This window comes from Stegodyphus dumicola, chromosome 5 (genome assembly GCF_044657685.1).
Source record: "Stegodyphus dumicola isolate Sdum_Otavi_A_Nest chromosome 5, ASM4465768v1".
Taxonomy (NCBI): Eukaryota; Metazoa; Arthropoda; class Arachnida; order Araneae; family Eresidae; genus Stegodyphus; species Stegodyphus dumicola.
In genome coordinates, this window is record NC_140772.1 from 144730804 (window position 1) to 144747681 (window position 16878).

The following is a 16878-nucleotide window of genomic DNA, read 5'->3' on the forward strand; positions in this document are numbered from 1 at the left end:
AATTATCAAAATTTAAGTTATATACTTAAATTTAGTGTAAAATTTGGGCCTGTTTAAGAGAGATCAATTTCATTGTCTGGCCTTATTTCACTTAGCTTTAAGTGTGATCCACTTTTAATTTTATTCTGTATTTATTTTTCAAATAAAACATGGAAGAAAATCCTTGTTCACACAAATAGGTTGTGCGAAAAGGCAATAAAAATTTAGCTTTATTTGAAATGCCTTTAAATTCTTTTTTTCGGTGTAGCCAAAAGTTGTTATTTATGAAATCTTCAGTGGAAGTGCAATCACAGGAATTTTCTAACAATTGTTCTTTTTTTCTTCATAGAATTTTTGAACTTTGTTTCTTTGCCTACCACCTATTTTTTATCTTGTGTACCACCTGTTGAGAATTGCTGCTTTAAAGATCTGTGTGGGTGTCGCACAGTGTTACATTAGTTTAATCAGTATAATGTCGCAATAGCAGTATTTCAGACATCTCCTCCAGTAAAACTGATAACAGCAGAAAAGCGTTTTATTGATCCAGTAAGAAGTTACTCTTCCAGTTATTAAAATCTTACTGGAATCTTTGGAATTTTTTAATTATTGAATATAGTCATCACAATCATATCAGATTTCCTCAGTGATTATTGTTATATCTCATTGTATTGAAATTATATAACAGATGCGTTTATGATTCATTTACATTTTTATGTAAAACTTTGCTCTCATAAATTGCTATAAAACTATATGCTCATAGTTTTTGTGTATCACTTTTGTGTACTTGCGTGTATTGCTATAAAACATATGCTAATAGTTTTTGTGCAAATAAAACTTACATTTCTTCTTTCAAATATTTAGTATAGCCAATAACTACAGTGAGCATAGTTATGTGAATGAAATTAAGCATATAAAACAATTTGTTTTCCAATAAATGTAAGAAAGTTTTAAATAGCAAATTTTCTAGTGTATAAGACGCACTTTTTTTCTTTGAAAATAAGTCGGGGAAAAAAAGGAGGTGCATCTTGTATGTCGATACTCAGTTTTTGATTGCATTAATTTCTGGAAATTTCCTCTTTTTTTGGAGTTATGTGATTTTTTTCTTGTTTCCTTGCGATGTGTGGGAATATTACAGTTACGGAGAGCTTAGTAAATGTGCATCTGGCATGAAAACTGCAATTTTTGCGAACGACTTTTAAGTGTGGGAAATTTCAACTGTTTGGTGTTTCTTAAGTTTGTTGGCAAATTATGGTTCAAAAACAATGTTGAAATTGCTGTAACAAAGCATGCAAGCTGGATGCAGGCTTCAAATTTTGAGGTTACACCATCAAGTAGAAGGGGAAGGCCTAACATTTGGAAAGTTTGTGAATGGGTCAAAGCATCTTGGGATGCTGTGAAAACAGAGGCAGAGGTTAAATCATGTATGAAGTGTGGCATTATTAATACACTGGATGGTACAGAGGACAATCTGTTGTATGAGGACTCGAATGCTGATTTAGGAGAGGTTTCAAGTGACTTTTCATTTAGCTATGGTGATGAGTGTTTAGGTTTTGATGAAGAAAATTAAAAGCTCTTCCCCAGATGAATTGTGGGTATAAAGTATTACTTTGTATTTATATTTAAAATACTGTAAATTCATTATAATGAAATGTGTATAAAAAAAGGGGGATGTGCCTTATGCGCCTGCAAATACGGTAATAAAGATATAAAAATATCCATTCACTTAAGAGAAACTTAAATTCATTTCCTGCAAAAATTTTAAAAGATCCTTTTAATATATTTAATGCAGCCTTTTCTTAATTAATAAGAAGTTAATATTGTTAATAACATATTTTATTTATATCGGCAATTCTGTCAATGTATACATGTTTTTCGAATGGCCTTTCATCGAATTTTACAAAATATGACTCGTATTCATAATATAAGTTTACAATGTCTCCTTCAGCCTCATGAAATTAAACAAAATATGCATTATTATTATAAAAAATTATAATGCTATTATATGCATTGAGATGAGCAGTGACTGGCAAGAGTTTTAAAGCTATTTATTAAATTTTAAATTACTTTAAAATTGAAAGAAAGCTCCAAATTTTTAAATAGGTACTAAACATTTTGATGATTGTTTGATTTACTATTTTGAAGCTTTATTATTTATCATTTATACTTTTATTATTTTTGAAACTCGGACGCTTCCAAACATATGAATTTATAATACTTACAATTCAGTAAAAACAAATACAAACTTAAAATTTTAGATTCTAAGCTTTCAAGACAGCTTCTGTACACAAAAGTACTCGCTGTTATACACTCATGTCCATAAATTAAGGATAATGCAAAATCAGGCAAAGGAAAAGTTAGAAGCAAAACAAATTTGACTTATTTGTAAAGCTTATTTATTAAACAAAAGGTAAAGAGCAAAAACAGATGCTATATGTTTGATATTATTAAAAAAATTAGCGATTTTTTTTCTCCCTGGAGCAAATTACCAAAAAAAAAAAAAAAAAAAAAACTTATTTACAAAAAACCAATATTACATGGTTGGTTTGATTGTTAATACATTGTATGTCTCCCAGACGATGCAATACAGTCCGTACAACGCCTAGGCATCTGAGTATCAAATTATCGATCTGATCTTGGGGGATATTACATCACTCAAAAAGCAATGCACTCCGAAGTTCCGGTAGACATGTAGAAGGAGGTTGACGGGCTGCAACTCGTCGGCCAAGCATGTCCCACACGTGTTCTACTGGTTCAAGTCTGGTGAGAATGCTGGCCAGTCTGTACGGGTGATATCCTCCGATTGAAGGCATTCGCTTACGATATTTGCACGGTGAGGACTGGCGTTGTCATCCATAAACAAATTGTGTGCCCATGGCACCCCGAAACAAATGTACATGTTGTTCCAGAATGACGTCCTGATAGATATGGCTTGTCATGATTCCAATTTGAACATGAAGGTCAGTTCTGGAACCCAGAATAATTCCACCCCAAACGAGCACTCCTACACCACCGTAACGGTGTCGTTCAATGATGCTTTCTTGGTGGTAACGAATACCTGGAGCTCTCCATATGAAAGTCCGGCGAGAATCAGACTGCAAGCTAAACCTGGACTCGTCGGAAAACATCACACAAGCCCACTGTTGCGGTGTCCACAGTGCATGCTCTCTACTCCAGGCTAACCGCAGGCGACAGTGAGTTGCAGTAAGTGGAACGCATCTGACAGGTCTACGAACATATAAACCAATCTGCCCTAAGCGTCTGTACACGGTCTGCCTTGAAATTGTCGTACCAGTGGCTGAAGAGAGCTGACGAGGCAGGTCTCAGGCTGTGCTCCACCTGTTTGTTTTGGCAGTAACTGCCAAATACCGGTCCTTATTCGGCGCTGTAACTCTGGGGCGACCTGTGCTGTAACGTCTACTCACATTACCATCATCTCCAGTATCGGAAATTGTGTTTGACATAATCGAAAGTTCCAACTTACTTTTATTAAATTGCTCTAATAGTCTAAAAGAAAATAATAAGCCGTATCCAATTAGAAGATTAAGGAACAACACAATCTGCAACATTAACTGAAATAGATTATTTTAGCTTAGCTTATACCGTCCGTTATACATTAAACGCGCATGCGTAAACGTATTATGCATATGCGTAAACGCATGCGCGGAAAATTTGTAGCTTTGAGGTCCGGATTATAGATCATTCCGGATTATGGATGTCCGGATTAAAGACTTTTGACTGCACTTTCTTCAATACATAACCCGAACAAAGAATCGAAATTGGAATTTATCTTTGTCTCGAACACTTTAAACTTATTCTTCAGCACTTCCAAATCACTTCTTTGGATATTTTTGTCGGCAACGTTTTGTTTTAACTTTGTTTTCAATGTATGTTTTTTCGCTGATATCTCCTTTAGTGACCTTTTAATTACCAAAAGTCAATAAACAAATAAAGAGCTTCAGAAAGAGGGATGGTACTTACTTTTTTGTTTCTACAGAACTTCAATCTGAAAGTATCCTATGTAATTCTTCATTTCACAAAACCGAAAGTAATATCACAGTCTCATAAACTTCATTAGCTGTTCCGGCTCTGACCGCCTAAACAATTAATTAAACAACGTTGAACAATTTAATTAATTGTAACAAATTGCCTCAGGCTCTTTTATAAGTATTAGTTTATGTTTTATAAAAATTTAGCAAATTTTTGATTAAGAAACATATTTTTAAGGCAAGCAGTGTAATTAATAAAACATTTGTATTTTAAGTGTGCAAGACAGTCTGTCTGAAATTGTAGCTTTTAAATACTTTTAGTCCAAAGTAGCATTAGCCCAAACATCTAATGATTGTCTGTAAATGAAAAAAATTGCCCGTTTGGACCTAATTTTTATCCTATAAAATCTGAGATTGTTTTCATTATTTATTTGAGGGGTACTGAACCCAAGGTTTGCATAACTTTTCAACCACAAGGTTTGTGCTTACATTATTTTCTTATTTTTTATAAAAAGTTTTAGAAAAGTATTTAAAATAAATGGATCTTATATCGAGTTAAAGAAAGTGCTTACAGATTGTATTTTTTAAATAAGCTAATTATCTTTAAGATAAATGCTATTATTTTTTTATGATGACAATAATAGGAAAATAAGGGGAATAAAGTCTCCTGAATATTTCTTTTTGCAGAGTTATTTATATTAAAATAAATTTCATAATCCTTAATTTTATTTGCATGAATTTCACATATTTCATAAAAAAACAGATGCATATTTGTATCCTATAAAATAATTTGTTAAAATTCTACAGGATATTTGAGTGGGCTTCCCAGACACTGTTATTTCATAAAATAACAAGCAAATATTTATATTGTATACATCAATGCCTTTAAAGATTACGTTATTTCATGTAATTGTAAGATACCTGTTTAAGTATTTATTCCATGCTAAAAGAAATTATTTGTAAATTAGGTGATATTAATTTCTTTAAAAGTAATTCATGGGTTCAGTGCAAATTGCATTTTATTTTATAGAAGAAATTTTGTTTCACAAACTTTTTGCATACACAAAGCTTTCGGTCGAAGGCTTCTTAGTATTTTTCGGTTTCGGCACGAAAATCGCCTACAGGTCGGCAGATAGTGTGGCTGGATACGAGGTTTTTATTTATGAACCTCGCGCTGTAACATCTTTCTCTATTGATTGCTATTTCCCTACTGCCAGTTGCCGCATTCATTCGAAACCATTTCGTATTTATCAAAATCTGACAAGAATATTCTGCGTGTCGTGATTTGGAAAGCCATCTTTCAATACGAAATAATCCGTAGATACACCTAGAAGATTAAAGGTGCCATTTAGTTGTTGAGTTATCGATGAAATGGTTTCATTTCATGGTTCTTGGACTATAGTTTAAGCCTAATTTTCTATCACGAATGAGGCCCACCAGCGGCCGAGCGGTGGAGTCACCGAACGCTGGTAGTCGGTCCGAGGTTCGAATCCCAGGAACGGGCTGGGCGTTTTCGTGGTTTTCCCCATGTGTAACGTGTATACAAGCCAGTTTCCCTTAGAAAGTGCTCCACAAAGGCACAGGCAGATAGCCCTTGAGGCTTTGTCATAATCACACACAATCATGAATGATGCCTTTTCTTTGTCAAAATTTTATTGCAAATTTTTCATCTCTGGCAATTTCTAAATACATAGATTCGATGCACTTTTAAAAAGTTTAAAAAGTATACCAGTATTTCAGTGGTAAATTAAAATTTAGAGCTATCTAAATTTATGTGCAGTCATAATTCACTTGCATTTAGAAGTATCTAAATTTATGTGATGTCAATTTATGATTTAAATGGATGTGTGTGCCAAGTTTGGTGCTTTTATGCATGTACTGTCACTGTGGTTTATTATGGTCTCGGTAATAAAATTGTACCTATTTTTGTTTATTATAGGAATGCGAAGCGCCCAAGAAGAGGATGTGAGCAAACAGGCCCTGTGGATGTGGAGGCTGAGAGGTAAGATACCAATTTTTTCTCTTGGCTTCTTTTTTTTGTTATTGTTGCTTCTTTGTCTTTGAGTATGGTAGTAAAGTCATGCTGCGATAATGATGTTAATGTCACACTGCGACTTTTGTATAACTTCACAAAGTGACATAAATTTAATTGCTTTAAAGCAGCGGTTCTCAACCTTTTGACTAACACATACCATCTAAACAAAAATTTAAAAACCTTAGTACAACCAGTATAATTATTGTACATTTTATAATACTTATTCAGTTTCTCAATATAAATAGAAAAAATAAATTTTTTGCCATTTGCACAAGCTATTGGCTATCTGTATTAAATAGGCACACATAAAAAATATTAATTAAGAATTGGTTACCATTTTAATTATCAAAATTTAAGTTATATACTTAAATTTAGTGTAAAATTTGAGCCTGTTTAAGAGAGATCAATTTCTTTGTCTGGCCTTATTTCACTTAGCTTTAAGTGTGATCCACTTTTAATTTTATTCTGTATTTATTTTTCAAATAAAACATGGAAGGAAATCCTTGTTCACACAAATAGGTTGTGCGAAAAGGCAATAAAAATATAGCTTTATTTGAAATGCCTTTAAATTCTTTTTTTCGGTGTAGCCAAAAGTCATTATTTATGAAATCTTCAGTGGAAGTGCAATCACAGGAATTTTCTAACAATTGTTCTTTTTTTCTTCATAGAATTTTTGAACTTTGTTTCTTTGCCTACCACCTATTTTTTATCTTGTGTACCACCTGTTGAGAATTGCTGCTTTAAAGATCTGTGTGGGTGTCGCACAGTGTTACATTAGTTTAATCAGTATAATGTCGCAATAGCAGTATTTCAGACATCTCCTCCAGTAAAACTGATAACAGCAGAAAAGCGTTTTATTGATCCAGTAAGAAGTTACTCTTCCAGTTATTAAAATCTTACTGGAATCTTTGGAATTTTTTAATTATTGAATATAGTCATCACAATCATATCAGATTTCCTCAGTGATTATTGTTATATCTCATTGTATTGAAATTATATAACAGATGCGTTTATGATTCATTTACATTTTTATGTAAAACTTTGCTCTCATAAATTGCTATAAAACTATATGCTCATAGTTTTTGTGTATCACTTTTGTGTACTTGCGTGTATTGCTATAAAACACATGCTAATAGTTTTTGTGCAAATAAAACTTACATTTCTTCATTCAAATATTTAGTATAGCCAATAACTACAGTGAGCATAGTTATGTGAATGAAATTAAGCATATAAAACAATTTGTTTTCCAATAAATGTAAGAAAGTTTTAAATAGCAAATTTTCTAGTGTATAAGACGCACTTTTTTTCTTTGAAAATAAGTCGGGAAAAAAAGGAGGTGCATCTTGTATGTCGATACTCAGTTTTTGATTGCATTAATTTCTGGAAATTTCCTCTTTTTTTTGGAGTTATGTGATTTTTTTCTTGTTTCCTTGCGATGTGTGGGAATATTACAGTTACGGAGAGCTTAGTAAATGTGCATCTGGCATGAAAACTGCAATTTTTGCGAACGACTTTTAAGTGTGGGAAATTTCAACTGTTTGGTGTTTCTTAAGTTTGTTGGCAAATTATGGTTCAAAAACAATGTTGAAATTGCTGTAACAAAGCATGCAAGCTGGATGCAGGCTTCAAATTTTGAGGTTACACCATCAAGAAGAAGGGGAAGACCTAACATTTGGAAAGTTTGTGAATGGGTCAAAGCATCTTGGGATGCTGTGAAAACAGAGGCAGAGGTTAAATCATGTATGAAGTGTGGCATTATTAATACACTGGATGGTACAGAGGACAATCTGTTGTATGAGGACTCGAATGCTGATTTAGGAGAGGTTTCAAGTGACTTTTCATTTAGCTATGGTGATGAGTGTTTAGGTTTTGATGAAGAAAATTAAAAGCTCTTCCCCAGATGAATTGTGGGTATAAAGTATTACTTTGTATTTATATTTAAAATACTGTAAATTCATTATAATGAAATGTGTATAAAAAAAGGGGGATGTGCCTTATGCGCCTGCAAATACGGTAATAAAGATATAAAAATATCCATTCACTTAAGAGAAACTTAAATTCATTTCCTGCAAAAATTTTAAAAGATCCTTTTAATATATTTAATGCAGCCTTTTCTTAATTAATAAGAAGTTAATATTGTTAATAACATATTTTATTTATATCGGCAATTCTGTCAATGTATACATGTTTTTCGAATGGCCTTTCATCGAATTTTACAAAATATGACTCGTATTCATAATATAAGTTTACAATGTTTCCTTCAGCCTCATGAAATTAAACAAAATATGCATTATTATTATAAAAAATTATAATGCTATTATATGCATTGAGATGAGCAGTGACTGGCAAGAGTTTTAAAGCTATTTATTAAATTTTAAATTACTTTAAAATTGAAAGAAAGCTCCAAATTTTTAAATAGGTACTAAACATTTTGATGATTGTTTGATTTACTATTTTGAAGCTTTATTATTTATCATTTATACTTTTATTATTTTTGAAACTCGGACGCTTCCAAACATATGAATTTATAATACTTACAATTCAGTAAAAACAAATACAAACTTAAAATTTTAGATTCTAAGCTTTCAAGACAGCTTCTGTACACAAAAGTACTCGCTGTTATACACTCATGTCCATAAATTAAGGATAATGCAAAATCAGGCAAAGGAAAAGTTAGAAGCAAAACAAATTTGACTTATTTGTAAAGCTTATTTATTAAACAAAAGGTAAAGAGCAAAAACAGATGCTATATGTTTGATATTATTAAAAAAATTAGCGATTTTTTTTTCTCCCTGGAGCAAATTACCAAAAAAAAAAAAAAAAACTTATTTACAAAAAACCAATATTACATGGTTGGTTTGATTGTTAATACATTGTATGTCTCCCAGACGATGCAATACAGTCCGTACAACGCCTAGGCATCTGAGTATCAAATTATCGATCTGATCTTGGGGGATATTACATCACTCAAAAAGCAATGCACTCCGAAGTTCCGGTAGACATGTAGAAGGAGGTTGACGGGCTGCAACTCGTCGGCCAAGCATGTCCCACACGTGTTCTACTGGTTCAAGTCTGGTGAGAATGCTGGCCAGTCTGTACGGGTGATATCCTCCGATTGAAGGCATTCGCTTACGATATTTGCACGGTGAGGACTGGCGTTGTCATCCATAAACAAATTGTGTGCCCATGGCACCCCGAAACAAATGTACATGTTGTTCCAGAATGACGTCCCGATAGATATGGCTTGTCATGATTCCAATTTGAACATGAAGGTCAGTTCTGGAACCCAGAATAATTCCACCCCAAACGAGCACTCCTACACCACCGTAACGGTGTCGTTCAATGATGCTTTCTTGGTGGTAACGAATACCTGGAGCTCTCCATATGAAAGTCCGGCGAGAATCAGACTGCAAGCTAAACCTGGACTCGTCGGAAAACAGCACACAAGCCCACTGTTGCGGTGTCCACAGTGCATGCTCTCTACTCCAGGCTAACCGCAGGCGACAGTGAGTTGCAGTAAGTGGAACGCATCTGACAGGTCTACGAACATATAAACCAATCTGCCCTAAGCGTCTGTACACGGTCTGCCTTGAAATTGTCGTACCAGTGGCTGAAGAGAGCTGACGAGGCAGGTCTCAGGCTGTGCTCCACCTGTTTGTTTTGGCAGTAACTGCCAAATACCGGTCCTTATTCGGCGCTGTAACTCTGGGGCGACCTGTGCTGTAACGTCTACTCACATTACCATCATCTCCAGTATCGGAAATTGTGTTTGACATAATCGAAAGTTCCAACTTACTTTTATTAAATTGCTCTAATAGTCTAAAAGAAAATAATAAGCCGTATCCAATTAGAAGATTAAGGAACAACACAATCTGCAACATTAACTGAAATAGATTATTTTAGCTTAGCTTATACCGTCCGTTATACATTAAACGCGCATGCGTAAACGTATTATGCATATGCGTAAACGCATGCGCGGAAAATTTGTAGCTTTGAGGTCCGGATTATAGATCATTCCGGATTATGGATGTCCGGATTAAAGACTTTTGACTGCACTTTCTTCAATACATAACCCGAACAAAGAATCGAAATTGGAATTTATCTTTGTCTCGAACACTTTAAACTTATTCTTCAGCACTTCCAAATCACTTCTTTGGATATTTTTGTCGGCAACGTTTTGTTTTAACTTTGTTTTCAATGTATGTTTTTTCGCTGATATCTCCTTTAGTGACCTTTTAATTACCAAAAGTCAATAAACAAATAAAGAGCTTCAGAAAGAGGGATGGTACTTACTTTTTTGTTTCTACAGAACTTCAATCTGAAAGTATCCTATGTAATTCTTCATTTCACAAAACCGAAAGTAATATCACAGTCTCATAAACTTCATTAGCTGTTCCGGCTCTGACCGCCTAAACAATTAATTAAACAACGTTGAACAATTTAATTAATTGTAACAAATTGCCTCAGGCTCTTTTATAAGTATTAGTTTATGTTTTATAAAAATTTAGCAAATTTTTGATTAAGAAACATATTTTTAAGGCAAGCAGTGTAATTAATAAAACATTTGTATTTTAAGTGTGCAAGACAGTCTGTCTGAAATTGTAGCTTTTAAATACTTTTAGTCCAAAGTAGCATTAGCCCAAACATCTAATGATTGTCTGTAAATGAAAAAAATTGCCCGTTTGGACCTAATTTTTATCCTATAAAATCTGAGATTGTTTTCATTATTTATTTGAGGGGTACTGAACCCAAGGTTTGCATAACTTTTCAACCACAAGGTTTGTGCTTACATTATTTTCTTATTTTTTATAAAAAGTTTTAGAAAAGTATTTAAAATAAATGGATCTTATATCGAGTTAAAGAAAGTGCTTACAGATTGTATTTTTTAAATAAGCTAATTATCTTTAAGATAAATGCTATTATTTTTTTATGATGACAATAATAGGAAAATAAGGGGAATAAAGTCTCCTGAATATTTCTTTTTGCAGAGTTATTTATATTAAAATAAATTTCATAATCCTTAATTTTATTTGCATGAATTTCACATATTTCATAAAAAAACAGATGCATATTTGTATCCTATAAAATAATTTGTTAAAATTCTACAGGATATTTGAGTGGGCTTCCCAGACACTGTTATTTCATAAAATAACAAGCAAATATTTATATTGTATACATCAATGCCTTTAAAGATTACGTTATTTCATGTAATTGTAAGATACCTGTTTAAGTATTTATTCCATGCTAAAAGAAATTATTTGTAAATTAGGTGATATTAATTTCTTTAAAAGTAATTCATGGGTTCAGTGCAAATTGCATTTTATTTTATAGAAGAAATTTTGTTTCACAAACTTTTTGCATACACAAAGCTTTCGGTCGAAGGCTTCTTAGTATTTTTCGGTTTCGGCACGAAAATCGCCTACAGGTCGGCAGATAGTGTGGCTGGATACGAGGTTTTTATTTATGAACCTCGCGCTGTAACATCTTTCTCTATTGATTGCTATTTCCCTACTGCCAGTTGCCGCATTCATTCGAAACCATTTCGTATTTATCAAAATCTGACAAGAATATTCTGCGTGTCGTGATTTGGAAAGCCATCTTTCAATACGAAATAATCCGTAGATACACCTAGAAGATTAAAGGTGCCATTTAGTTGTTGAGTTATCGATGAAATGGTTTCATTTCATGGTTCTTGGACTATAGTTTAAGCCTAATTTTCTATCACGAATGAGGCCCACCAGCGGCCGAGCGGTGGAGTCACCGAACGCTGGTAGTCGGTCCGAGGTTCGAATCCCAGGAACGGGCTGGGCGTTTTCGTGGTTTTCCCCATGTGTAATGTGTATACAAGCCAGTTTCCCTTAGAAAGTGCTCCACAAAGGCACAGGCAGATAGCCCTTGAGGCTTTGTCATAATCACACACAATCATGAATGATGCCTTTTCTTTGTCAAAATTTTATTGCAAATTTTTCATCTCTGGCAATTTCTAAATAGATAGATTCGATGCACTTTTAAAAAGTTTAAAAAGTATACCAGTATTTCAGTGGTAAATTAAAATTTAGAGCTATCTAAATTTATGTGCAGTCATAATTCACTTGCATTTAGAAGTATCTAAATTTATGTGATGTCAATTTATGATTTAAATGGATGTGTGTGCCAAGTTTGGTGCTTTTATGCATGTACTGTCACTGTGGTTTATTATGGTCTCGGTAATAAAATTGTACCTATTTTTGTTTATTATAGGAATGCGAAGCGCCCAAGAAGAGGATGTGAGCAAACAGGCCCTGTGGATGTGGAGGCTGAGAGGTAAGATACCAATTTTTTCTCTTGGCTTCTTTTTTTTGTTATTGTTGCTTCTTTGTCTTTGAGTATGGTAGTAAAGTCATGCTGCGATAATGATGTTAATGTCACACTGCGACTTTTGTATAACTTCACAAAGTGACATAAATTTAATTGCTTTAAAGCAGCGGTTCTCAACCTTTTGACTAACACATACCATCTAAACAAAAATTTAAAAACCTTAGTACAACCAGTATAATTATTGTACATTTTATAATACTTATTCAGTTTCTCAATATAAATAGAAAAAATAAATGTTTTGCCATTTGCACAAGCTATTGGCTATCTGTATTAAATAGGCACACATAAAAAATATTAATTAAGAATTGGTTACCATTTTAATTATCAAAATTTAAGTTATATACTTAAATTTAGTGTAAAATTTGGGCCTGTTTAAGAGAGATCAATTTCTTTGTCTGGCCTTATTTCACTTAGCTTTAAGTGTGATCCACTTTTAATTTTATTCTGTATTTATTTTTCAAATAAAACATGGAAGAAAATCCTTGTTCACACAAATAGGTTGTGCGAAAAGGCAATAAAAATTTAGCTTTATTTGAAATGCCTTTAAATTCTTTTTTTCGGTGTAGCCAAAAGTTGTTATTTATGAAATCTTCAGTGGAAGTGCAATCACAGGAATTTTCTAACAATTGTTCTTTTTTTCTTCATAGAATTTTTGAACTTTGTTTCTTTGCCTACCACCTATTTTTTATCTTGTGTACCACCTGTTGAGAATTGCTGCTTTAAAGATCTGTGTGGGTGTCGCACAGTGTTACATTAGTTTAATCAGTATAATGTCGCAATAGCAGTATTTCAGACATCTCCTCCAGTAAAACTGATAACAGCAGAAAAGCATTTTATTGATCCAGTAAGAAGTTACTCTTCCAGTTATTAAAATCTTACTGGAATCTTTGGAATTTTTTAATTATTGAATATAGTCATCACAATCATATCAGATTTCCTCAGTGATTATTGTTATATCTCATTGTATTGAAATTATATAACAGATGCGTTTATGATTCATTTACATTTTTATGTAAAACTTTGCTCTCATAAATTGCTATAAAACTATATGCTCATAGTTTTTGTGTATCACTTTTGTGTACTTGCGTGTATTGCTATAAAACACATGCTAATAGTTTTTGTGCAAATAAAACTTACATTTCTTCATTCAAATATTTAGTATAGCCAATAACTACAGTGAGCATAGTTATGTGAATGAAATTAAGCATATAAAACAATTTGTTTTCCAATAAATGTAAGAAAGTTTTAAATAGCAAATTTTCTAGTGTATAAGACGCACTTTTTTTCTTTGAAAATAAGTCGGGAAAAAAAGGAGGTGCATCTTGTATGTCGATACTCAGTTTTTGATTGCATTAATTTCTGGAAATTTCCTCTTTTTTTGGAGTTATGTGATTTTTTTCTTGTTTCCTTGCGATGTGTGGGAATATTACAGTTACGGAGAGCTTAGTAAATGTGCATCTGGCATGAAAACTGCAATTTTTGCGAACGACTTTTAAGTGTGGGAAATTTCAACTGTTTGGTGTTTCTTAAGTTTGTTGGCAAATTATGGTTCAAAAACAATGTTGAAATTGCTGTAACAAAGCATGCAAGCTGGATGCAGGCTTCAAATTTTGAGGTTACACCATCAAGAAGAAGGGGAAGGCCTAACATTTGGAAAGTTTGTGAATGGGTCAAAGCATCTTGGGATGCTGTGAAAACAGAGGCAGAGGTTAAATCATGTATGAAGTGTGGCATTATTAATACACTGGATGGTACAGAGGACAATCTGTTGTATGAGGACTCGAATGCTGATTTAGGAGAGGTTTCAAGTGACTTTTCATTTAGCTATGGTGATGAGTGTTTAGGTTTTGATGAAGAAAATTAAAAGCTCTTCCCCAGATGAATTGTGGGTATAAAGTATTACTTTGTATTTATATTTAAAATACTGTAAATTCATTATAATGAAATGTGTATAAAAAAAGGGGGATGTGCCTTATGCGCCTGCAAATACGGTAATAAAGATATAAAAATATCCATTCACTTAAGAGAAACTTAAATTCATTTCCTGCAAAAATTTTAAAAGATCCTTTTAATATATTTAATGCAGCCTTTTCTTAATTAATAAGAAGTTAATATTGTTAATAACATATTTTATTTATATCGGCAATTCTGTCAATGTATACATGTTTTTCGAATGGCCTTTCATCGAATTTTACAAAATATGACTCGTATTCATAATATAAGTTTACAATGTCTCCTTCAGCCTCATGAAATTAAACAAAATATGCATTATTATTATAAAAAATTATAATGCTATTATATGCATTGAGATGAGCAGTGACTGGCAAGAGTTTTAAAGCTATTTATTAAATTTTAAATTACTTTAAAATTGAAAGAAAGCTCCAAATTTTTAAATAGGTACTAAACATTTTGATGATTGTTTGATTTACTATTTTGAAGCTTTATTATTTATCATTTATACTTTTATTATTTTTGAAACTCGGACGCTTCCAAACATATGAATTTATAATACTTACAATTCAGTAAAAACAAATACAAACTTAAAATTTTAGATTCTAAGCTTTCAAGACAGCTTCTGTACACAAAAGTACTCGCTGTTATACACTCATGTCCATAAATTAAGGATAATGCAAAATCAGGCAAAGGAAAAGTTAGAAGCAAAACAAATTTGACTTATTTGTAAAGCTTATTTATTAAACAAAAGGTAAAGAGCAAAAACAGGTGCTATATGTTTGATATTATTAAAAAAATTAGCGATTTTTTTTCTCCCTGGAGCAAATTACCAAAAAAGAAAAAAGAAAAAAAACTTATTTACAAAAAACCAATATTACATGGTTGGTTTGATTGTTAATACATTGTATGTCTCCCAGACGATGCAATACAGTCCGTACAACGCCTAGGCATCTGAGTATCAAATTATCGATCTGATCTTGGGGGATATTACATCACTCAAAAAGCAATGCACTCCGAAGTTCCGGTAGACATGTAGAAGGAGGTTGACGGGCTGCAACTCGTCGGCCAAGCATGTCCCACACGTGTTCTACTGGTTCAAGTCTGGTGAGAATGCTGGCCAGTCTGTACGGGTGATATCCTCCGATTGAAGGCATTCGCTTACGATATTTGCACGGTGAGGACTGGCGTTGTCATCCATAAACAAATTGTGTGCCCATGGCACCCCGAAACAAATGTACATGTTGTTCCAGAATGACGTCCCGATAGATATGGCTTGTCATGATTCCAATTTGAACATGAAGGTCAGTTCTGGAACCCAGAATAATTCCACCCCAAACGAGCACTCCTACACCACTGTAACGGTGTCGTTCAATGATGCTTTCTTGGTGGTAATGAATACCTGGAGCTCTCCATATGAAAGTCCGGCGAGAATCAGACTGCAAGCTAAACCTGGACTCGTCGGAAAACATCACACAAGCCCACTGTTGCGGTGTCCACAGTGCATGCTCTCTACTCCAGGCTAACCGCAGGCGACAGTGAGTTGCAGTAAGTGGAACGCATCTGACAGGTCTACGAACATATAAACCAATCTGCCCTAAGCGTCTGTACACGGTCTGCCTTGAAATTGTCGTACCAGTGGCTGAAGAGAGCTGACGAGGCAGGTCTCAGGCTGTGCTCCACCTGTTTGTTTTGGCAGTAACTGCCAAATACCGGTCCTTATTCGGCGCTGTAACTCTGGGGCGACCTGTGCTGTAACGTCTACTCACATTACCATCATCTGGGAATCGTTGCCAAAGGCTGGAGATGACACTCTGGGCAATTCCAAGTTTGTCTGATACTTCCAGTTGGGTACGCCCACATTCCAGACGGCCGATAATTCTACCACGTAAAAAATCATCCAAATGCGTCCTTTGTCGGTTATTGCACTGAAATGCTTATAAAGCCCCTGCGAACTATTTGGTTATTGCACTGAAATGCTTATAAAGTGCCTGCGAACAATTTTACTTCTTTGCCTGTATTCGTTATATATCACTTTCTTACATTCTCGTCATTGTGAAGTACCATCGGTGTCATCTGGTTACTTCCTAAAATTTGCATATGATTCTTGAAGATGTGTGTTGTGATGTTACAGGTGATATTTTAGTATATTTTAGAGTTCGATTTCCGCATGACTCCGAATTATCCTTAATTTATGGACATGAGTGTAGTAGCAACTTTGTTGCAGCATATTTTGGGTGCCCCCATGCTGCACAGACACTATACATTTACCACCCACCAACCTTTTTGAGATTAACTGTTATAGTAGCACCTTTCTTTTCAATTGTTGCAGGGAGATGAGTTTGCACTATCTCTAAAAAATACATTAAATTGAAAATTTACTTGTGAATTTTTAATTATAATTACTGCATATTTAAACAGAAAGTCAATTAATTAAAAACCATAACATTTTTGCGATGCAACTATCACACGGAGGACGAGTCCAAGGATTTTCAAGTTCTCTTTCCCTACGATCAGCTTCTTGAAAGAACTTTTCGGCTTGCAGCATATTTTGGGTGCCCCCATGATGCA

The 16878-nt window shown here is 33.6% G+C and overlaps 1 protein-coding gene and 1 long non-coding RNA gene across 11 annotated transcripts in view; one reads left to right on the forward strand and one right to left on the reverse strand.

Moving 5' to 3' along the window:
- LOC146997262 (uncharacterized) overlaps window positions 1-16878 on the forward strand; it is a 135423-nt gene that overhangs the window by 85286 nt on the left and 33259 nt on the right. For 8 of the 9 annotated variants that reach the window (XM_085816311.1, XM_085816314.1, XM_085816315.1 and 5 more), the window contains exons 6-7: window positions 5905-5967; window positions 12241-12303. In XM_085816311.1, the coding sequence (XP_085672437.1) occupies window positions 5905-5967; window positions 12241-12303 (126 nt within the window). The remainder of the gene's footprint in view (window positions 1-5904; window positions 5968-12240; window positions 12304-16878) is intronic. The other variant, XM_085816313.1, reaches the window with a different exon arrangement.
- The window catches only part of LOC146997263 (uncharacterized), a 33991-nt gene that overhangs the window by 2684 nt on the left and 14429 nt on the right, over window positions 1-16878 (reverse strand). Inside the window, exons 2-4 of one of the 2 annotated variants that reach the window (XR_015040976.1) lie at window positions 10294-10409; window positions 3958-4073; window positions 2216-3483 (exon numbers count right to left, since the gene is read on the reverse strand). This is a non-coding gene — a long non-coding RNA (uncharacterized LOC146997263). Of the gene's footprint in view, window positions 1-2215; window positions 3484-3957; window positions 4074-10293; window positions 10410-16878 lie in introns of those variants that run through there. The other variant, XR_015040977.1, reaches the window with a different exon arrangement.